Source organism: Plasmodium falciparum (assembly GCF_000002765.6).
Source record: "Plasmodium falciparum 3D7 genome assembly, chromosome: 8".
Taxonomy (NCBI): domain Eukaryota; phylum Apicomplexa; class Aconoidasida; order Haemosporida; family Plasmodiidae; genus Plasmodium; species Plasmodium falciparum.
Genome location: NC_004329.3, coordinates 499,120 through 525,000, shown reverse-complemented (window position 1 = coordinate 525,000; position 25,881 = coordinate 499,120). Strand labels below are relative to the sequence as shown.

General features: G+C 17.2%; 6 protein-coding genes across 6 annotated transcripts; 5 read left to right on the top strand and 1 right to left on the bottom strand.

The window, feature by feature from the left end:
• Positions 1-991: 991 nt before the first annotated feature.
• On the bottom strand, positions 992-3,814 carry PF3D7_0810200 (ABC1 family, putative; the record flags this gene model as incomplete). The annotated part of the gene is made up of 1 exon (XM_001349388.1): positions 992-3,814. The coding sequence occupies one exon, from the start codon at positions 3,812-3,814 to the stop codon at positions 992-994; it is 2,823 nt and encodes a 940-aa protein (XP_001349424.1).
• A 1,195-nt stretch (positions 3,815-5,009) lies between these two features.
• Positions 5,010-5,670, top strand: PF3D7_0810100 (apicoplast ribosomal protein L33 precursor, putative; the record flags this gene model as incomplete). The annotated part of the gene is made up of 2 exons (XM_002808788.1): positions 5,010-5,154; positions 5,480-5,670. 2 exons carry the CDS (start codon positions 5,010-5,012, stop codon positions 5,668-5,670), a joined length of 336 nt encoding a protein of 111 aa, XP_002808834.1.
• A 1,637-nt stretch (positions 5,671-7,307) lies between these two features.
• On the top strand, positions 7,308-7,580 carry PF3D7_0810000 (acyl-CoA binding protein, putative; the record flags this gene model as incomplete). The annotated part of the gene is made up of 1 exon (XM_001349390.1): positions 7,308-7,580. One exon carries the CDS (start codon positions 7,308-7,310, stop codon positions 7,578-7,580), a length of 273 nt encoding a protein of 90 aa, XP_001349426.1.
• Positions 7,581-12,572: 4,992 nt separating this feature from the next.
• On the top strand, positions 12,573-16,777 carry PF3D7_0809900 (JmjC domain-containing protein, putative; the record flags this gene model as incomplete). Its single annotated transcript, XM_001349391.1, has 4 exons — positions 12,573-15,846; positions 15,979-16,057; positions 16,238-16,313; positions 16,427-16,777. 4 exons carry the CDS (start codon positions 12,573-12,575, stop codon positions 16,775-16,777), a joined length of 3,780 nt encoding a protein of 1,259 aa, XP_001349427.1.
• Positions 16,778-18,302: 1,525 nt separating this feature from the next.
• PF3D7_0809800 (conserved Plasmodium protein, unknown function) lies at positions 18,303-22,663 on the top strand (the record flags this gene model as incomplete). Its single annotated transcript, XM_002808787.1, has 4 exons — positions 18,303-21,775; positions 21,980-22,243; positions 22,390-22,475; positions 22,593-22,663. The coding sequence occupies 4 exons, from the start codon at positions 18,303-18,305 to the stop codon at positions 22,661-22,663; spliced, it is 3,894 nt and encodes a 1,297-aa protein (XP_002808833.1).
• Positions 22,664-23,431: 768 nt separating this feature from the next.
• PF3D7_0809700 (RuvB-like helicase 1) lies at positions 23,432-25,538 on the top strand (the record flags this gene model as incomplete). The annotated part of the gene is made up of 5 exons (XM_001349393.1): positions 23,432-24,535; positions 24,680-24,788; positions 24,887-24,984; positions 25,106-25,178; positions 25,360-25,538. The coding sequence occupies 5 exons, from the start codon at positions 23,432-23,434 to the stop codon at positions 25,536-25,538; spliced, it is 1,563 nt and encodes a 520-aa protein (XP_001349429.1).
• Between the last annotated feature and the right edge of the window lie 343 nt (positions 25,539-25,881).

Here is a 25,881-nt window from a genome sequence, read left to right as displayed (position 1 = left end):
TACATAAGTATTTAGCACCATATATGGAATATACATTTTGGACCGTTAAAAATAAATAATCATTATGGTTTAAATTTTTTTTTTTTTTTCTCTTTTTTTTTATTATGTATTCAATCTACATTATTTGTATATATAACATATATATATATATATTTCCCTTATTTTTTAATGTAGTAGTTGGTAGTTTATATATATATATATATATATATATATATCCGTCAAAAATTATAGAAAGAAATTATAAAATTTTATTTTATAATTTTTTTAAATAAAAAATAAACAAGTTTATATATATATATACATATATATATATATATATATATATATGTAATTATTTTTTTATTTTTTTTTTTATATTATTCTTTCATTAATTTATAAAAAATTTTCACAATTTACACATATGTCATTTCATAATTTTTTTTTTAATTTTTATTAATGTTATGATTTCCTTTTTATGTTATAATATCCGCCTATGTATATATATTTTACATATGTAATTCTTTTTCTTTTTTTTTTTTTTTTTTTTTTTTTTTGAAATGATAAAACATTATTATTAATTATTCTATTCTTATATTATTTTTACAGTAGATGTCTTTAGGCTTTCACATTTTTTATTTAATTCCTTTAAAGGGGTTCATTATTATACTTGAATTAATAATATCATATATAAATAAATAAAAATATATATATATATATATAAATATCTTCAAATGTGTATACAAAAAAATAAAATAAATATTCCAATATTTATATATTTATATAGGTAACAAAAAAAAAAAGGAGGAAATATAATATATATATATATGTATGTAGAAAGACGAATTATATAAAATGAATATAAATATATGAATTTTAAAAAAATTCAATGTTTTAATTAATGAGACGTATAAAATGTTGAAAATAAAATTTAATAAATATAAAATATTATATATATATATATATGTATGTGTGTATATATACACAACATTTGTACTAAGACGATATAACATATTTATTGCTTGTCAACGTTTCTGTTTACATAAGTATCATCTATAGTAAATCTATAATTTTGGTATATGGAATTAAAAATTTGTGCAGCTCTAACCTTTGCTTTTAACTTCATACAAATTAAATAACAGCCTGATAATTTTCTATGCAAAGTATATATTTCTGACCTCGGTGGTACTAATCTATTATATATAATTTTAGGTAAGAGATTATATATTTGTTTAGCTATATCCCTATGTCCAAAATCATATATATCCGTTTTAAATGGTTCTCCAACTAATATAACTGATTTAATATGTGATGTTTTCATTTCTTGATTTTCTTGACCATTGAAAAAATTTAGCATAAAAGAATAATGATATATTTTTGATTGATCTTCTTCTATCGATGCTTTAACTAACCTTAAGTATTGATCAACAAATTCATTTTTATAAGATCGTGTAGCTCCAAAATCGATTAAGCATAATTTATCTTTTTCTATATCATATAAGAAATTTCCCAGATTTGGATCAGTATTCATAACTTTGAATACAAATAATTCATGTAAGCATAAATATAGTATACGTTGACCAATTGAATCTCTGATAGGTTGTGGTAATTTCTTTGAAACTTCATCTAAAGTAATCCCATTAACATATGATGTTACTAGTACATGTTTTGTAATATATTCTGGATATATTGATGGTACATAAAAATATTTACTGTTTTTAAATATATTTTTAAAAAGAGCATAATATTTTGCTTCATTAATATAATCACACTCACATTTCAATTCCTTTTGAATAACATTACATAAATTTTCAATATACAAATTTTTTAATATAAGATTTGTATATTGATTAATAAATAATAAATTTTTTATATCACTATCTATTGATTCATATACTCCTGGATATTGTATTTTCACAGCAACCTTTTTTTTTTTATTTATTATAGCGTCATGTACTTGTCCTATAGAAGCACTAGCAAATGGTTCATAATTAAAATAATCAAATTTTTTTTCATAATCTTCTCCAATCTCTTTTTTTAATACTTGTATTAATTGATTCTTAGGCATAATATCAGCAGAATTATGAACAATTTTTAAAGCTTTTATTAATATAGGTGATAAATATTCATCTTGTAAGCTAATCATTTGTCCTAATTTTAAAACTACACCTCTCATTTTGCTTAAGCCGTTTGCCAGAATTTCTGCATTTTTTTCATTCATTATTATACTGCTATAATTATTATCAGAATTTACTTCATCATTCATTCGATTATTATTATTATTATTATTACTGTATTTATTTACATTTTTATTTATTATTTTATTTTTTATATATTCTATACTACTATTTTTTGCAATATCAAAAAACACTTTACCAAAAACAGATGCCCTACTTAAGGGTGACACAGGAACTTTACTTGTACGAAAATTATTTTTTTCTGATTCATTAAGATTAATTATTTTTTTATCTAACATTTTTATATCATACATAAAATCATTTTCTTCTACCATTTTTATATTATTGCATAGTTCGTTCTCATCTGTAATGACATGATCTTTTGTTTCCACGTTTATATTGTTCGTAACATTATTATCATGATACATTGTATTATTATTATTATTATTATTATTATTATGATTATTCTGATTAGTACCATTATATATTATATTGTTCTTATGATTTATTTTCTTGTCACGATTTTCTTCTTCCTTTTGATTATTATTTTTTTCTTCATTAAAATGTTTTCTTTCCATCTTATCATATACATTATTGGATGATGCTAACGTACTCATAAAATATTTCTTTTCCCTCTTGAATAATTCCCAAGTTTTGAATATATTACCATTCATATGTTTTGTTTTTAAACTAATATTCCTTTTTTTATTATGGTTTATATGTTTATATGAAAGAGTTGTCATATTATATTTATTAGGTATATCCATAATATGTTTTACATTCTTTTCAATAAAATCATATTTATTATAATTCCATATTGTCTTTTTGTCATAAAAATGGGGATATGTATTTCCTTCTTCACCTTTTAGCTTTTCTTCTTTATTATGAGTTACATGTTCAACATCAGTTATTTTCGTTTCATTGTTATTAGATGTATTATTTAATGCATCTTCATCCTTTAATAAATAATCTATGTGCCCTAGGTCCACACTTTTAAATATATATTCATTTTCATCATTCTCATATTCATTAATATTTTTATTTTTATAAAATTCTTCTACATTTTGATATTTCCAAAATATTTTAAATGGTAACGCGTGTATATATTTCATATTATTATATATTAAATAGAAAAAAAGAGATTCATTTTTTATAATATTTTTTAATACCATACTTATGGTATCACATTTGTCAAAGTAATAAGATAAATCATTTATTATATTATAAAAAACATTCTGAATTTCTTTTTCAATAAATATATCATTTTCATTTACATTTATTATAAGGCGATAATGATGTATGATTTTATTAATATCTAATAACGTTAAGTTTTTTTTTTTTTTTTTTTTTTCTCCCTTTTTTTCTACTTTTTCTTGTTGATTTTGACGATTAATTATATCATTTATTACTTTCTCATTTTTTGTGTTCAAAATGTTGGACCATTTAAATATTTCAAAAGGTGTTGTTGTATGAACAGATACACAACCTTCCCTATTTAAGTGACCAATGTTTTTTTTTTCGATGTTCAAATGGTGTTTATTATTTTCCTTACCATTATTTTTAAATTTTTCGATTTCACGATGACTCATATAATATCTCTTCTTATTTGAAAGAAGAAAAAGGTGTAGTTTCTTCTTTTTTATGACGAACGGGACTCTCATATTTAAATAAAAACAAAAAAAAAAAAAAAAAAAAAAAAAATATATAAATATTTTTAAAATATTAACATATATATGTATAAAATATAAATATATTATTATATATATATATATATATATATATATAAGAAATAAACAAAAAAATGAGCCTATACACAATTACATTTAGGAAGCTTTTCTTATATAACTCGTGAGAAAAATAAATTACAAAATTAAAAGAATAAATAAATATACATACAGTATATATATATATATTTTATATCTATAAAAAAATTAATTGTGGAAAAGCAGATAAATTTTAAGAAAATTAATGGAAGATATATATATATATATATATATGCATATATGTACTTAAAATATAAAGGCAATTTATATTTTTTTGTATATATGATTACACATTAATATTTATTTTATTTTATTTTATTTTATTTTTTTATATTTTTTTTTTTTTATTTTTTTTTTTCTTTTTCCCTTAATAATTTTTAGTATACATTTTTTAATTTTCTTAATTGAATCTTTTCTTTTTTAATTCAATATTTGAATTTTTTGTACCATATTTATTTTTTTTTGGTTTAATTTATATGTTCACTTAATACTTGCATCATATATATATATTTTTAATCTTATTATTTTATATCTTTTTTATTTATTTTTTATTTATTTTTTATATATTTTTTATTTATTTTTTATTTATTTTTTATTTATTTTTATATTTTTTTGTGTTTTCATTTTTATATGTTGTATTACACAAAAATGCCTTGTTGAGGTGTACTGAATGTTATTTTAATACTTATGAATAAAATTACATTATAGCAAAAAAAAAAAAAAAAAAAAAAGAGGAAAAAGAAAAATTAGAATCAGAAATAAGAGATAATTAAAGTAAAGTAGAAAAGAAAAAAGAAAGACCATCTAAGCTTTTTAAAAAAAAATATGAATGATTAAGAATGAAATAACTATAGTTACATTTTTTGAAAGTAATTTTTAAAATTTATAAAAAGAAGGAAAAAGTGGAAAGACCTTTAAATGAATAATTATGTACCTAACTATTTTACTATTGATAAAAGGAGTAGTATATATTTTATATATTTCTAAAATTATAAATAATGTTTATTTAAAATAAAAGTCAATATAAAAATAATATATATATATATATGTTTATAATAAAATCTTTAATTTCCTTAAAAAATAAATAAGAAATATGAAACCATGTGATCTTTTCATTTACTTATTTTTGTATATTTTTATAATAATGAAATGTTATGATTTTTTCATAATTCCAAAGAATATGAAAATGGTTAAGAATCCTATTTATCAAAATAGATATACAGACAATAAAAGAAATGGTAATATAAAATAAAAAGTGGAAAGTAAAATATTATTAAAAAAGATTACTAAATGGATAAATATGCAAATTAAGTTACATATTGTATATATATATATATATTAATATTTATGGATCAATTTGATCATTATAAATTAATTCCTTGGTTCTTATTTTCGCCTCCTTCATCCCCTCAAATTATCTGTTTTTTATATTATTGTAAACCTTGTTTCGTTTTGTTCTTTGTTTTAAATATTGTACCTTATAAAAATTATCATTTTTGAATTTATATATATTTTTATTTTTATATTAATTTTTTTTTTTTTTTTTTTTTTTTCTTAATGTAGCACTTTTATATGCAAAAAAAAAAAGGAACAGAAAAGTAGTGATATTAGAATGTACTGAAGCAAGAAAATTGGGAAAGCAGCCATCAAGATATGTAACGGAAAAAAATAAAAATAATACTCCAAAAAAATTACAATTATATAAATACAATAAATATCTTAAAAGAAGAACATTACACGTTGAAATAAAATAGTAACCTGAATAATATTAGGTATATTTTTTACTTTTTTTTTTTTTTTTGTCTCTCTTTTTATATATACAATGAAACATATATACTATTGTATGTATGATCCTTACTTTTTGGCTTGAAAATGATAAAAGTGACACATTATTTTCTTAGACTTGTCAAAAAAAATTATTTGTCTTTGTTACATTTTTCCTTTTTTTTTTTTTTTTGCTCATTTTTTTGGTGTTATATATAATTATTTCACATATATATATATATATATAAATATATACATGTGTGTTATTTCCTTTTTTTTTTTTTTTTTGTTGTTTATTTAAAATAACAAAATATGAATGCTAAATTTTCTTTTTTTCTTTTTTAAAGAACTATAAAAAAATTTCAATAACTTTTTATCAAACATAATTATATATATATATATATATATATATTAAATATACATAAACATCATGAGAATCCAAAAGAATATTATAAAAAAAATGTTATATTTTACAACAATATATTAATAAATAATTTTTTTATAATATTTAGAAGTTATTTTTTTTTTATTTGCCATATATATTTTTTTATATTTCCTTTCATATTTTAAATTTATAAAAATATTACAATAATATATATTACGAATAAAGCATGATGATAAAAATAAATAAATAAAAATATATATTATGTCCTGTTTTTTATAGTAATTTTTTAGGTCATATAATAAAAAAAAAAAAAAACATTTCAATTAATAACAAATATATATTTTAAATATATAATTATATATATATTATATATTTTAATATAAATATCTTATATATTAATACAATTTAACAATTATATAAATATTTGAATAAATATTAAAATATAATATATAGCATTTAAAATAAAAATAAAAAAAAAAAAAAAGAAAAAAGAAAAGATATATTATAATAATATATTACATATAAAATATTTATATTATAAATACTATGAAATATTTAAAAAAAAAAAAAAAAAAAAAAAAATTAAATAATTATTTTAATTACTTTTTTATTTTCAACTTCTCATAAGTTTTTTCCATATTATACCTCGATATATATATATTAAAATATTTTATTTTATAAAAGGATTATTTTTTTTGTATTTTGCTTTTAATTATTTCTTTTTTTCTTTTTTTTACAATAATAAAAAGAGATTTATATAAAATAATAATATAGCGGTAAGTTATATAAATATATAATTATATTATGTATTGTAATATGACATATTATATATATATATATATATACTACTACGATTTTATATAGTATTTTCATATATATAATATTTTTTTTTTTTTTGATTTTTGTGCATATTTTGATAATATATTCATATTGAGTAGCAATCCATAAGAAAAAGAATTATATCTTATTATTACAAATTGGTTTATTGATTTGTTCTTATTGATTTGTTCTTATTGATTTGTTCTTATTGATTTGTTCTTATTGATTTGTTCTTATTGATTTGTTCTTATTGATTTGTTCTTATTGATTTGTTCTTATTGATTTGTTCTTATTGATTTGTTCTTATTGATTTGTTCTTTTTGATTTGTTCTTATTGATTTGTTCTTATTGATTTATTTTTATTTTTATTGTTTTATTTTTATTTTTTTTTTTTTTTGCCTCATTTTTTAGCTTCAATACAACATGAGAGATTCATTTAATGATTGTGTTCAATTTGTAAACAAATTACCAAAGACGGTAAATTTATCCGTTGATGTAAAATTAGACTTATACAAATATTATAAACAGAGTACCGTAGGTAATTGTAATATAGAACAACCAAGTATGTTTAAAATTGAGGATAGGAAAAAATACAATGCATGGAAATCCATTGAAAACTTGGAAAGAGAAGAAGCACAAAAAAGATATATTGATATTGTAACATCCTTATTTCCAAATTGGAAAGATAGTGAATAAATTATAATTTTTTACAATAGGAAAAAAAAAAAAAATATATATATATATATATATATATTATAAGTTAATTTTTTTTTTTTCCTTTTTTTTTTTTTTTTTTTTGCTGTTTCCATAAAAATTATGAAAATATAAATATTTATGCTATACTGAAATATTCTACCTTTTTATTATTTTTTTTATCATAATTTTATTGGATATACTTAGTGTGTGTACGTGTGTTTATACATAAAAATGGTAAATTGAGAATCGTACATTAAAAAACATAAAATATTAAACGATATATGAAAATATACTGTATTAAAAAAAAAAAAAAAAAAAAAAAAAAAAAGTTATATAAAAGAATAATAATGAAATAATTATATGTAGTATTTATTTATTTTGATACATATTAAGGTAAAAAATATATCTCTCTATTAGATCTTATTTTAAAATACTATATTAAAAGAAATATTTACATTACTAATACATTTTTTAAAAAACGTGTGTAACAAAAAAAAATATATATATATATAGTATATCAAGCCAATTAAAAATTTACTTATCAAACTTATATATTGTTATATATGTATAATTAATATACAATATTTTATAAATTTTTATAAAAATATGGATACACAAAAATTTTATTATTTCATTTTTCATGCTATAAAATTATAAGCATTTCAACAAAAATGAAATAAAATGAAGTAAAATAAAAATATGATCATGTGAAAGTTTAACAAAATCTCTTTGTGAAAAAATTTATATAACATTAAGCATGACAATAATTTTTATATAAATCTTTTATTTTTTATTTCAAAAAGTCATATTTCTTTTTATTTTTTACTTAATATATATATATATATTATATATATCATTATTATTATTATTAGTAGTAGTAGTAGAAGTATTTTTTTTTTTTTATAATTCAAAAGTGAAATGTAATATAAAATTTTGTACTCAAAAATTTATATATAAATATAATATAAAATAATATATCGTGTGTTCATTAAATAAATATAATGTAAGTCTTTTTTATAGTGTATGCATTTTTTTATTCATTTTTTTTTATATCTAAAAAATTTTATTTTATTACTTATTTCACTTTTATATTTTCATTTTATTATTATATATTATAATTTTTTTTTTTTTTTTTTTTTTTTTTTTTTCTTTTTTTATATTTATTTATTCATTCCTATATCATTAGTAGTATATTAATAGAAAGAATATTCCTAGAATGATCTAATTTTTGAAAATCCGTTTTTTTTTGATTTTTTGTTTTTTTCATGCCTTAAAAAAAAATAATAAAATAATAAAATAATAAAAGCATGTACAAATATATATATATATATAGTGGTTTTCTTGTTACAGTATACACCAAAAATAATAAAATAATAAAATAATAAAATAATATAATAATATAATAAATATAGTAAAATATATAAAAAATATTAATTGAAATAAAAATATGTATTATTTAAAATGAGAAAAAAGAAAAAATAACAAATGTAAATATAAATATATAAAATATTCTTTTTTTTTGGAAAAATTATATTAATTTATAAATATATAAATATATATATATATATATATATATATATATTAATATAAAAATTGAAATACTGTTTTTATTTTATTTTTTTTTTTTTATTTCTCAAAATTATTGATTTAATATATTTATAGAGTAATTCAGAACTATATCATCATTTGTATTATTATTATATGTATTTTATGTTTTAAAATACGCCCAAAATAAAACATTTATATAATTAATAAATATATAAAAAATATTAAAAAAAAAAAAAAAAATACATAAAATGAATTTATATTATTTACATATGAAATTATGCCTATACAGAATTTTATTGTGAACAAATTAAGTGTTTTAGCAACTGTTCGTTCAAAATTTATTTTTATATAATAAAATTATATTCATACATATTTATAATATACATACAATATATAAATATAAAATAAAAATATATAATATGCAAAATAATAACCCCAAGTTATTTTATTATATATTTTATGTTTGAACTATTATTTTATATTATAATATATATATATATATATATATAATATATGCATTATATCAAAAAAAAAAAAAAAAAAAAAAAGAAAGAAAGAAATCCAAAAGAGGATATGATTTAATATATAAAATAACATATTTTTAATAAATTATAGTAATAAAAAAAAAAAAAAATAATAATAAAATAAAAAGAACTTTAAAAGATTATACTAGAATTATGTAAAACCATATATTGATATTAATAGCATATGTAAATATTATTATATATATTTATAATATATATTATTGTATATATTAAATTGTACTTATTTTTTGTATATATTTTTTATATGTATATATTTTTTTTATTATAAATAAGATCAACCTTTCTTTTTTTTTTTTTAAGAACCAAACAAATTTTTTAAACAACATATTTTTCAATTATTGAAAGACTGCAATGTTATAATCTTTTAATAATATAATAAAAAAAGAAATATATATAAACTTATATAATTAATAATACATATATATATATATATATATATATAATAATAATAATAATAATAAAATGTATCTTTTTTTTTTTTTTATATTATTTTTTTTATTTTTGAGTTGTAATATTGTATTAGTATCATAAAAAATGAATGTATATATATATAATAAAATATTATGATAATATTAAAATTTTATCATATGTGAAATATATACAAGTCTTTTTTTATTTTTATTATTATTATTATTTTTTTTTTTTTTTTTTTTGTATAAGAACCATAGGATATTATTATAATATTCTGGTATATTAAATATTTATGTATATATGAATAATATGCTTATTTTTCAAAACATATAATTTGCATAAAAAGTGAAATAATATATATATTTTTCTTTATATAAATACATTCCATATAAATAGAAAGATTCATATATGATCTTTTTGTATTATTATTATATGTATAATAAGTGTATGCTTTTTTTAAAACTGATTTTTTATATATACAGTATAATAAAATATAAGTATATTTATATGGATTTTAAAACAATGTGGTTTTTTATTGGTTATATATTTATATAACTTACATATTAATTATAGATATATGAAATTATAAAAAAGAAGGTTATATACAAATATATTATATATATATATATATATTATATTATATATTAGTATAATAAATAAATATATATGTATATAATATTATTGCATCATTTATATATTTTATTCTTGGTTTTTTTTAGGATTATACATTTTAATTCTTATTATGAAACTACTATATAATAGAAAAAAAAAAAATAAATATATATATATATATATAATATTTTGATTATAATTTCATATATATTTATATTATGTGATTTATATTATGTTTCTTAGTTTTTTTTTTTTCTTATTCTTATGTTATATTATTATTTGATTATTATTTATTATTAGTATTATTTTTATTTTTTGTTATTCCATAACCAACCATAGATTATTAATTAAGTTTATATAGTGTAATATATGAATAAATGAAATATTCCTTTTGCACAATATATATATATATATATATATATATATATATATATATATATTTATTTATTTATTTATATATATTTATATAAATAGATTAAATCAAAATTACCTTTTATAAGATTATTGTATCTATTTTATATCACATTTCTACAAAAATATATATATTTATAAGTACACATTTATATACATATATATATATATATATATGAGCATATTAAAAATATGGATATATATATATAATGCTTATATACATACATATTTATTATGTATATATATAATATATATAATAAATAATATCGTGGCAATATTAGTTGATTTAATAATTGCACTTAATATAATTATTCTTATACAAATTATTATATGTGTTCATGTGTAAAATGAGCTTTAAATAAAAATTTTTATTTTTATTCTTTTTAATATTATTTTTAGTTTTTTTGAAAAATTTTATTTTAATAAGCAAATAAAATATACTTATTTTAATTCTTTTTTTTTTTTTTTTTTTTTATTCACATTTTTATTTTACGTGTAGTCTTACAATTTTTATTTATTTTTTTATGAGTATAAATAGATAGCAATATATGATTTTATTTTTATATAAAATATATAAATGCATGAAAATTCTTTGTCATTCTTTTCTTTCATTCGTGTTTTTATTTATTTTTTTTGATATATTTTATTCTCCATAAGAATGGTTGTTTTTTTTTTTTTTTTTTTTTTTTTTTTTTTTTTTTTTTTTGATTTTCATATATAATGTATTCTCTCACATTAATATATATTATGTGCATTTGAAATTATATATATGATATGATTGTTTGAATATTTAATCTTTTTTTAATATGTTAAAAAAAAAAAAAATATATCATTTTTATAAATATGTAACTTATATTTTTATGTTTTATATGTTTTTATTTTTATTTTTTTTATTAGGTGTATCATTTTTATAAGTATGTAACTCATATTTTTATATTTCATATGTTTTCTTTTTTTTTTTATTAGGAGTATCATTTTTATAAATAAGTAACTTATATTTTTTTATTTCTTATGTTTTTTTTTTTTTTTTTTCTTAGGCGTATCATGTTTATATATGAGCACCTAACCAAATTTGAATATTTGATGTACAAAGTTTTTTAATGTTATTATATATTTATATATAAATATATATAATATGTATAAATGAATAAATAAATAAATATATATAAATATATATAAATATATATGTATATGTATGTATATACTTTCTTTTTTTTTTTTTTTTTTTATATATTTTTTTAATATAATTTAATTTTTATTTTTTGTTAATTTTTTTATTTTTGTATATATAAATATATTATATATTATATATTTTATATATATATCTTATATATTATATATATATATTATACATATATTACATATATATATATATATATATCTTATTTTTTAATAGTATTATATATATATTTTTTTTTCATTTTTTTTTATCCTATTTTTTATATCATCAATGTTTTACGTTAAAATGGATAAGCAAATTACTGGTATAAAAAAGAGGAAAAGAAATCGAGAGTTTGTATTATCATGTGATGATGATGATGATGTTAATTATATAGATACAGGGAAAAAGACCAATGGCTGTATAAATAAAGTCGATAAGAAATTATTGAATCAAAAGGATTTATATCAAATAAAGAAAGTATATGATACAAGAAATAAGTCTTTTTTAAAAAATAATGAAATAAATTATAAAAATATTGAAGAAGACAATTATACATATATAGAAAATATATTTGATGAAGAAGAATTTGAAGAATGGAAAAATGGTAAAAAAAAAAATGACGACAGTGAACAGGCAAATGATGTATTTGATGATCCTATAAGAGGAAATATAAATGATATGACAAATGATATAACAAATGATATGACAAATGATATGACAAATGATATGACAAATGATATAACAAATGATATGACAAATGATATAACAAATGATATAACAAATGACATATCGAATGATATAACGAATGAAGATGAATTAATAGATATTTCGAATAATAAATATAAGAAATCAATATATAAAAGGGGTATAGACGATACTAATATGAATAGTAAAAAAAGTGTGTCTATGTGTTCTGAATATAAAGGAAAATGTGTAGTAAATAATGAATTAAATAATATACAAAATGAGCATAATAATGTAAATAATTTTGAAAGGGTCCTAGGAAACCTACCGCAAAGACAACATATGAGTAACATTTCTAATGGTAATAATAATAATGATAATGATAATAATAATAATAATAATAATATTATTAATAATAAAAATAACAATAATAATATTAATAATAACAATAATAATAATAATTGTCGTAATAATAATTGTTCTAATAATTCTGATGATGAAAATATATATAAACGAATTAAAGAAATACCAGAAATCAATACAACTATGGAAGAAATGACAAATCCCATGCTGTTTTTTGAAAAGTATAATTATATGGGGTTAAAATATGGAGCCTTAAAAGTAATACCTCCTAGTTTTTTTTCCCCACAATTTAATTCTTATTATCTTAATATTAAATTTAACATAAGAAGACAAATGATTAATGAATTGAAAAATGGGAAGGAATTTGATCATCCAGATGAATATTGGACCTTATATGAAATGTATAAATATAATGAAATGCTGCAAAATAAATATTTATCATCAGATAATAAATTTGATTTAGACAATATTGAAAAGACATATTGGGATATTATTAACAATAAAAAGAATGAAGATGTCATATCTGTTTATGGTGCTGATTTACCTGTAAAAAGAAATCAACCAACTTGTATATTTCCGAACAAATATAAATCAAATATATCCATGACTAAAAATACATCGAATGGTATAATAAAAAGTGGGACAAATAAAATAAAACGGAAAAATACATCAAATAAAATTAATGAAAATAACAAAAATGAAGAACCTATTAATAATAATAAGAAGAAAAATAAAAAAAATAAAAAACATAATAATATATATAACAATTCTGTTCAAAACAATATTGATGAAATTGTTATTGATTCGGATGAAGATGAACATGTAAAATCTGTTAAAAAAATTGCATGCTGTCCGAAGAAAATAAAAGAAAATCAAACAAAAGCTAGCTATACTATAAGCAAGGAAAAAGTACTTCAGAAAGATACAAATGAAATTATTGAGGTTATAAATATATTAGATACGGATAATGAAGAGGATCATGGTGATAATAAAATAGAAAGTCATGTAATAAAATCTAATGGGAATAATATAAAGCAAAATAAAAATAATACAAATTATTATAATATAAAAGAATGCGATAATAATAATAATAATAATAATATGCATAATGATAAAAGGTGTGACCATAATATAAATAACACTGTTGTTTGCAAAAAGAATGATAATGTTAGAAAGGATTATAACTTTTTAGAACGAAAAAATAATTATTTTTGTGAAATTAATGATATTATTAGTAATATCAGTGAAAACATGAATATAAAGTCATTACCATTTATACGAGGTTCTATGTTAAGAAATATAGATATTTTAATTGAAGGTGTAAATATTCCTTGGTTATATATTGGAACATTATTTTCTACTTTTTGTTGGCATACCGAAGATAACTATTTTGCTTCTATTAATTATCAGCATTGGGGTCAACCCAAAATATGGTATGTTATACCTCCTCATTATAGTGACAAGGTAGAAGATGTAATATATGAATATTTAAAAGAAAATAGTAAAATAAATATAAATAATAATAAAGGTGGAACATCATATATGGGTGGAGGTAGACGAAGAAGGGGAAAGTATTTTAGAAAGAGGAGATTTTCCATGCCCTTACACAATAGAAACAATAGGAAATCATCAAATGATATAACAAATGAAATGAACGTAAAAAATAATAGTACAAATATTGACATTGATATTAATAGTAATAGTAATACTAATAATAATAATAATAATAATAATAATAATAACCATAATTATTATAATAATAGGAATAATTCTTTAAATTTATATAATAGAAATAATAACGAAAAAGATTATATTTATTTTGAAGCAGATAAAAATAATAAATATAACTTTTTAAATGTAAACATTAATGATGTAGATTTAATATATACTGATCCATATTTAAAATATAAAAATGTAGATAAAGATGAAATAGATTCCAAGAAAGAAAATAATAAAAATAAAATATATAAATTAACAATTCAAATACCTGTAGAGGTATTTTTAAAAAATAATATTCCAGTATATAAAAATATTCAAAGAAAAAATGAATTTATATTTTTATGGCCAAAGACATTTCATGGTGGTTTTAATTCTGGTTATAATTGTAATGAAGCATGTAATATTGCACCAACCTTTTGGTTATTTTTTGGACTTCAATCTTATTATAATTATAAATATTATAGAAATACTTGTATATCTATTCATTTTATATTATTCTCAAATTTATTACATTTCCATGAATATTCTTTCAGTCAATTAAAACATATCATATATTCATTAAGATATATTTTATTAGATGAACATCGATTTTTTTGTGAAAATCAATCCATGTATATAGATTTAAATCTTCAGCATGATGTACTCTTAAATAAAAAAATTGTTAATTATTCTAATTTTGTCTCATTAGATCTAGTTAAAATATTTTACAATTTCGAAAAACATAAAAATAGCCATTTCTTTCAAAGTGTTAAGAGTAAATTACAATTCTTTTACAAAGATTGTGACGCATGTAACTCTCCCACATTCAACAGTAAATAAAAAGAGAATAAACAAATTAATATATATATATATATATATATATATATATATTTATATATTTATATATTTTTTTTTAATTTAACATTTTATGATATATTAATTTTATATATTTATTTATTTTTAGGTGCAGTTATATGTCCACATTCGAACGATATCGTTTGTATACACTGTTATGATGAACATGCTTGTAACTGTAAATATAGGTATGTGCAAATTGTTATGAAAATAAATTTATTCAATATTTTCTTTTTTTTATGAGATAATATATGTTTCATTAATATATCATCATAATTATGTATAATATATATGTATATTTATATAAATATACTTTTTTTTTTTTTTTTTTTTTTTTTTTTTTTTTTTTTTTTTTTACTAATTTGTAGGGTTGTTTTAAAGAGGTATACCTTATTGGAGATGATGAAAGTTCTCAAACTTCTTATACATTATGCCAACAAAATAGTAATATATTAAAAAAATAAATATATATATAAATGTGTGTATATATATATATATATATATGTTTGTGTGTGTGTGTTTCATTTGGTCATATTTTTTTATTTTAAATTTTTTAGAGAAAAAGCGATGAAAAAGAAATAAACTTTGATGATATGCCTAATTATAATAGCATGAAATTCTTCGAAGAACAAAACTCCTTCAAGTTATTTAATTTGATTCGTCAGAATAAAAAAAGGAACACACCTACACTATATGCGGACTTAGAAAATTATTGTGCGAAAAAATTAATGAATATAGAGAAATTCAAAAGACCAAATCATAATCAAAATAATAATATTATTCTAGACGATTATTATACATCTGTAAGTCATTTTAAAACAAAACTTACATTGAAATATTTTTTCTTAACATATGAAGAAGAAAAAGAGGAAAATTCTATGCAAATATTACCAAAAATAGTATCATAATATATTAGATAAGCACACATACACATACAAACACACATTATATATATATATATATATATATATATATAATTATATATATTTTGTATTTATATTTATTTATTCATTCATTCTATTATTACTATTATTTATACAAAATGTTATTATTATACAATTGGTGAACAAAAAAAAGGAAAATAATATAAAATAAAAATAATAAAAAAAGAATATAAAAAGTATGACTAGACCAAAAAAATATATGAAATTATAGATAGTATATATTTTCCCTATTGAATTATTATTTTTTTATTTTTTAATATAATTTTTTATTGTACAAAAAAATTATTTAATTATAATAATTTTTTTTTTAATTTATTTTGGGTTATATATCCATTCTCATTTGTAATATATAGAATTTTTTTTTTCTTAAAATACATGAAAAGCATGTTTTTTTTTTTCTTTGTTTTTTGCTTTTTTTTTTTTTTTTATTTAAATTATATTAGTTTATACATATATTATTTTATATATTAGCAATAAAAAATTTATATATATATCTTTTTTTTTTTACGTCAAAATTATATAAGTCTGTATATAATATATATATATATATATATATATAACATTTTAGCTATATATATTAAATTATATATTATTTTTTTTTCTTTTTTTTAAATAAAATATCCTTACATTATTATTCAAAACAATATAAATTATTAAAATATAATAAATTATACTTTAAATAAAAATGTTTTATAAATATATTATTAATATTCACTACGATTTAATATACATATTTCTAAAAATTGTAATACACTATTATATGATGAATCGCATATCATTGTGATATTCTTTTTTAATAATTTATTTTTTAGTTAAGCCCTTCAACATATGTAGAATATTATTATAAAGCATCTATATATATGTCTAGTACTTTGTTTAATTTTATAAATATATTATATAATCATATTTATGTGAATTATTATTTTATGTTTTGGTGTGTGCAAAAATTGTTGTACATTATATATAAAAAAAAGACACTTGTAAAATATAGAAAATGAAAGGAAAATATATTTTTTAAGATAAAAATATATTTATAAAATACTCGCACCTATATATATAATATAATACAATATAAAGAAAAATAATATGATTAATTAATATATATATAATATATAGTAATATTATAAGGTTATTACTTGGAAAGATTCATGTGAAATATAAAGACATGTATATATGATTTAAGCCATGTTCATAATATAATATAAAAAAAATGTGAATATAATAAAATATATTATATATATATATATATATATATATATATATTTTTTTTTTTTTTTTTTTTCTTCTATTAATATATTATAGTATGATATATATATTAGTATTTTAATCTATAAAATTACACCCATGCAAAAATACGACATTTATAAATTAATTATAAATTCGATTAATATATAAAATATTATAATATAAAAATTAATTTATTTTCCCTATTCTAGGGAGAACATGAATAAGAAAGTAAAAAAAAAAAAAAATAAGAATAAATAAATAAATGGATGTAAATAAAAATGAATCTAAAGGACAAAACTATAAAAAGAAAAACTCTGATATTATTTTCTACACACCCAAATCAAATTTGGCGATTGACAGTTTACAAAAAACTATTGCCTTTAATAATTTATTTAAATATGTTAATAAAAATATTAAAAAAGATGAAATAAAAAATGATGAAATAAAAAATTACGAAATAAATAATGATGAAATAAAAAATTACGAAATAAATAATGATGAAATAAAAAATTACGAAATAAATAATGATGAAATAAAAAATTACGAAATAAATAATGATGACATAAAAAGTTATGAAATTAATAATGATAAAATAAAAAGATATGAAATTAATAATGATAAAATAAAAAGATATGAAATTAATAATGATAAAATAAAAAGATATGAAATTAATAATGATAAAATAAAAAGATATGAAATTAATAATGATAAAATAAAAAGATATGAAATTAATAATGATAAAATTAAGTGTGATAAAATAAAAAATGATCATCTTAAAAATGTACCAGTAAAAAAAAAAAAAAAAGAATATACGAAAAATATGATAGGGAGAAAAGTGCATACAGACGAATTGCATAAGGAAAATATTTTTGTTCTACCTAAGGATAATATTAATAATAAATTTGGAGAGAAAAAAAAAATTCCCTTAAAACAAAAAAATAAAAAAGTAAAAAAAAGAACCTTTTCTGAAAGTACTATAAATATTTTATCATATTTTAAAAATGACAAAATAATAAAATTAAAGGAAAAAGATAATGAGAAATATACAGAAAAGTATAGAAAAACAGGTACACCACATATCGATATTAATAATTCGATAAAATCGAATATAAACAGTACCAAATTTAATAATGTTAATATTATTAATCCATTAATTACAAATATTGATAATCTTAATATAGTATATAGAAAAGTAAATGAAAAATCGTATTTGGATGTAAATAGTTGTCATAAAAGGATTAGAAGTGAACATTATCAATCAAAAATTTTCCTTGAAGAAAAAATTAAATTAAATAATATTGATTATAAAAATAATACATGTAATGAAGTTGATGACAATTTAAATCATTTTAAAAAATATATTCATGGTAATGACGTAAAGCAGAATGAAAATTATTTATATGATAAAAATATAAAAATTAATGATTATCCTATACATAATAAAGATGAAATACTTATAGAAAAAGAAAAATATTATGAGTATTTGGAAAATGTTTACCTATATTCTAAGAAATATTTCTTATCCGATAAAATGGAATATATTAGTAAATACTTATTTTACAAAAATAAGAATTTAAAAAATTTCATTTTTTTAATTGATTCATTATTTTTAAAAAAAAAATACGTGGAAATTTTGGAATTATTGAGAAATTATCGACATTTGTGGATTTTTCCAATTCATATGAAAAATAAGTTTAAAGTCAAAAATTTTGATAAAAAGGAGAAAATAAATAATATAGACACGAAAAATATGACTAATAAGAAGCATGGGAATAAACAAAAAAATAAGAATACACAGTTGTTTATCCATCAGAATAATATTATTTATAATGATGATAAAATAATTAATAATAATAAAAAAAATAATAATAATAAAATAATAAATAATAACATAAATAATAATAATAATAATAATATTTATACGGATGATTATTATAATAGTTTATATAAGAAAGAACAGAATTTAAAATTGTTTCGAAAAAATATCGAATGTGAACATTTTAATAGAAATAAAAATATTATTTTTAACAATATGAAATTATATGACCCGCAAAATATACCAATTCAAAATACAAATGATTATATACCTAAAAAAATAAATGAAAAGAGAAAAAAAAAAAAAAAAAAAAATAGAAAATGTTCTTGCATTTATGTAAATAATATGTGTGAAAGTTATTATCCATTTATTTATAATAAAAAAAAAAGTACAAAGAGAATGTATTATTGTATTAGTTATATAGCCTTTGTAAAATTAATTTGTCTCCTTAAACTAAAAAATAGTAATTGTTTAAATAAAGGTATACGTTTTGTAAGTAGAATATATAAAAAAATGTTTTTAAATAAGAATACTCATTATTTTATCCATGCAATTATAAGGTTGTATGAATTAAAAGGATTATTTAATTCGTCCCTTAAATATTCAATGATACTATTTTTGAATTTTCCATTATATCCTCATATTATTCTTAAATTATTTAGTTTTTCCATATTGTGTTTGAGGGAAGAGATGTATTTAATCTTATTAGCTAGTTATCCTAAGCATTTTGCTTGGTTCAAATATTTCCTCTTTTTCATTTTATATTCTATCAATTTTCAGTTTAGAGATAAAAAGGTTTTTGATAGTTTCCTTTTCTTAATTGAAAATGTAAATAAAAAGAAGAAAAAGAAAAAGTTGAAAAGAAAACAAAAAGGAAAAGATATAATTTATGAAATGGAAAAAGATGATTTCTCTATATTTGATGAAAACATTTGTATAGATATAAATAATAATAAAAGAAATATTGAGAATAACAAAAACAATATTGAGAATAACAAAAACAATAATGAGAATAACAAAAACAATATTGAGAATAACAAAAACAATATTGAGAATAACAAAAACGATATTAATAATATTAATATGATTAATAATAATAATTATTATTATATTTATAACTTACAAAATAATATATGTGAAAAAAAAGAAATTTATAACAATGTATCTAATGATTTATACGATTTAAACAAACCCATGTTATCTCATGATAATATAAATAGTAACATGTTTATATATAAAAAGATTATATTATATAAGTCATCATATAATAAAGTAACTTTATATGATACATACAACTATCTTGTTAATAATAAATTTTCCAAATATTTTCCAAAATTTTTTATCTATTCCAAATTGTATATTATAATAAATATTAAAAAAAGTTTTTATGAAAAGAATTTTATCATGTGTTATAGTTTATGTAAATTGTTATTAAATGATTATATATATGATCCTTGTGTGATTACTTTTTTTGTTAATTCTTGTTATTTATTAAATAATGTTAGCTCTATAAAAAGGTTAGCTAGTGATTTAAAAAAAAATAATATGTATATATATTTTTTATTTTGTAATGCAACATTATTATTACATTTTCGAGAAATAGATAAATCGATTCAAATATATAAATATATTGTCGATACTTATGAAAATGTATTTTCTGATTTATATTTTTTTTCTTTCTTAAATTTAATAAATACATTACATATAACTCAGAAGGCATCTCAAATTATTAATCATTGTATATGTTTTAATAAGTTGTTTTTTAATAATATACAAACATATTTATTATTATCTTATCATTATTATATAAATAATATACCACTCAAATCGTATTCGTCTATAATGAAAGCTTACAAAATATATCATTACAACCCCGACGTTTTTTATATGCTATCTTTGTTATCCTTAACAGATAAAAGGTGCACATATATATATATATATATATATTACAAAAAATTAGAAGAAATTTATTTCTGTCAATTTTTTGTTATTTGTCCAAATTGATCACATTACTTCTTTCTTTTCTTTTTTTTATATTTTTTTTTTATATTTTTTTTTTATATTTTTTTTTTATATTTTTTTTTTATATTTTTTTTTTATATTTTTTTTATATTTTTGAATAGGTATAAAGAATATGTAACATTTAGTGAACTATCACTTTTTTTTAGTTTAAGATTAAGTATAATTAGAAATTATATCTTTTCTAAAATATATGAAACACAATATGAGTATTTACCGTTTCATTTATTATATTACAATTTTAAAATTGTGAATTTCGAGAATTCTGTGATTAAATTTCCTATGAACATGGAACCTTTTATGTGTCACTTATTTTTTGAAAATTTAATAAAATCATACGTTACTTATCATATATATTCATCTGAAAGGTATAAATATGTATATATATATATATATGTGTGTGTGTATTATTTTACCATTATAAAACATTTAACCTGTTTTCGATTATATAATAATTATTAGTATGCATTTTTTTTTTATTTTTTTTTATTTTTTCTTCTTTTTTTTTTTTAAGGCAAGGTCTCGATTATCTCCTGTTGGCTGAAAATTTGTGTAAAATTGGTTTTATTTTTTTTTCAAAAGATTTAAAATTTTTACAAAGTAAAAAAAAAAATAGGAAAGAGGAACATACCTACATATATATATATATATATATATATATATATATATACTACTTGTATGTATTAATATATCTTATTTATATATTTTTCTATACAGTGCTAAAATTTATTCAAGGTTATAAATTAAAAAATACAAGAATGTGTTATTCCATTGATAATATAAGTTAAACGAAAGATATAATAATGCATAATTATTAGGTGTATTGTAGATTATTATAAATATGTATTATTTTTATATACATGATTTTTTTTTTTTTTTTTTTTTTTTTTCTATGAAATAAATGATATAATATACAAAATTGCATATAATATATTTCATAATACACAACTTTTTATTTTATTTTATTTTATTTTAATTTTTTTTTTTTTTTTTTTTTTTTTTTTTAATTAACTCTTGTGTTAACATATTATGTTAAAAATTAAATATTTGATCATCGTGAAAAAAATAAAAGACAAGACATGGCATGGCGTTGAATGTTATTTTAAAATATGAACCTTTTTTTACAGCATAGTGTAAATATTTTATAGCTAATAATATTCTGCAATATAAGCACTACATATTATGCACATATATAATTTATGGTTATAAGAAAGTATAAGTAATAATAAAATAAAAATAAAAAAATATTTATTATATTTATGATATATGTATATATAAAAGAAAGAAAAAATTAATCTATATAATTTTTTAAGAAAATGATAAAGGGAATTATATAAAATGATACGTTTTGTTTCCTAAAAAAAATTAAAAATAAATAAATAAAAATTATGAATTAAAAAATGTGAATTAAAAAATATGAATATCTATACACACACATATATATACACACTTTTATTTAAATAACTGTATATAGATTTTGAGAATATATATATATATATATATATATATATATATTTTTTTTTTTTTTTTTTTTTTGATATGTATTTTATTACAATATGAATATTATTGAGTCAAGTAGGGAAAAAGAAAGAATAAGCCTACATAGTCATATCAGTGGGCTAGGCTTAGATGCAGATGGTTATGTTACCGATTTTCTTTTTGAGGAAAACATAAAAAAGAGGGACATGTATAGTGAACCTACAAATAAAATAGAAAATAATGATATTAAAAATGGTACAATTTTAGATCCAGATAAAGTTGATAATATATGTAATTCATATAAACTTGAAAATAATGGAAATTATGAAAATAATAAAATATGTTATAACAATATAAGTGATGATGAAGATGAGGTTGTGAAAAATTTTTATAAATGTAAAGGAATGGTTGGACAAAAGAAAGCAAGAGAAGCTGCTGGGATTTTTATAAATTTAATAAAAGAGAAAAATATATGTAAATGTTTATTATTAGCAGGTCCAAGCGGAAGTGGAAAAACAGCTATAGCTATTGCTATAAGTAAAGAAATAAGTGATGAATCTATTCCTTTTTGTATATTTAATGCTTCACAAGTATATTCTTGCGAAGTAAAGAAAACGGAAATTTTAACTCAATATATAAGGAAGAGCATAGGTGTAAAAATTAAAGAAATAAAAGAAGTCTTTGAAGGAGAAGTAGTACAAATCGAACCTTTTTTTGATAATACCTATGATGAACAAAAAATTTCATATGTTCATATTACTTTAAAAACATTAAAAGAACAAAAGAAAATTAAAATACACTCTTCTATATATGATAATCTATTAAAAGAAAAAATTCAAGAAAAAGATATTATCTATATTGAATCTCATAGTGGTAATGTTAAAAGAGTAGGGAAATGTAGTTTATATCAAGATATGTTTGATATAGAAACTGATACTTTTGTTGATCTTCCTAAAGGAAATGTACATAAAAAAAAAAATATTATACAAAATATTACCCTATATGATCTAGATGTATCTAATGTACAACCGAAAGATAATATCCTGGACTTTTTACAAAACAACAAATCTAAAAAAACGGAAATTACTGATAAATTAAGAAATGAAATTAATAAAATTGTGTATAAATATGTGGATCAAGGAATAGCTCAAATTATACCAGGAGTATTATTTATTGACGAGGTTGGAAAAAAATGAAATCATTTTTAAAGCATATACATATATATATATATATATATATATGTATGTATGTTTATATGTATGTTTATATGTATGTTTATATGTATGTATATATTTGTATTTATTCATTTATATTTATTTATTTAGGTACATATGTTAGATATTGAATGTTTTACATACTTGAACCGAACCTTAGAATCCAATTTAGCACCGGTCGTTATTTTGGCAACTAACAGAGGAATATGCAATATAAAAGGTAACATTAAATGAGAAAATACATAAATATATATAAATATATAAATAAATATATATATATATATATATATATATATATATAATTTTTCAAATTTGTAGGCACGAACATAATATCTGCCCATGGTATTCCAGTAGATTTATTAGATAGGATAATAATTGTAAAGACTATGTTATATAATAAGGAGGAAATACTACAGGTATAAATAAATAAATAATTACACATATATATATATATATATTTTACATTTTTGTATGTATTTAAATTTTAATTTGACCGTTTTTTCCTTTTGATGCTATATATTTTATAAAACTTTTAAGGTTTTAAAATTGAGATGCAAATTTGAAAGAATAAAGATTGATAGTGAAGCCTTAGATTATTTATCAGATATAGGTAAAATTAAAAAAAAATAAAATAAAAAAGAAATAAATATATTTATTCTTAAGTATTATATGTAATAAATTGTGTGTATCTTGTAATATATATATATATATATATATATATATTATTTATTTATAAGTTAAAATATTCTTTTATTTATTACAATATATTTTATTTCTTTACTTTTTTTAAGGTATAAAATGCTCTTTGAGATATGCAATTCAACTATTAACCCCTGCAAAAATATTATCAAAAAAGAAAGGGAAAAAAAAAATTGACAAAAACATTATTGAAATTGTGTCTTCCATATTTTTTGACACAAAACGGTCTACTCAACTTTTGTTAAATGATAAAAATAAATATATGTATTAATATGAAATTATATAATCTTATTATTATTTTATTTTTTTTTTTTATTATTATATTGAATATGTTAAAAAATGAATTATGGAAGTAATATATAAATATATATTTTAACCATATTTAATGATTTTGTATTTGAATTATTTATAATTGTTAAAAAATTTTGTATACATATATACACATATATACATATTTATTTATTTCTGTATGTACATGTGTGTATGTATTATTTAAGTTACTTTTTTATATTTTAACAATTTAATAACTAAGAAATGATGAATCAAATAAATAGAAAAAAAAAAAAAAAAAATCTAATATTTATAAACATTTCTTTTTTCTTTTTTTTGTAATA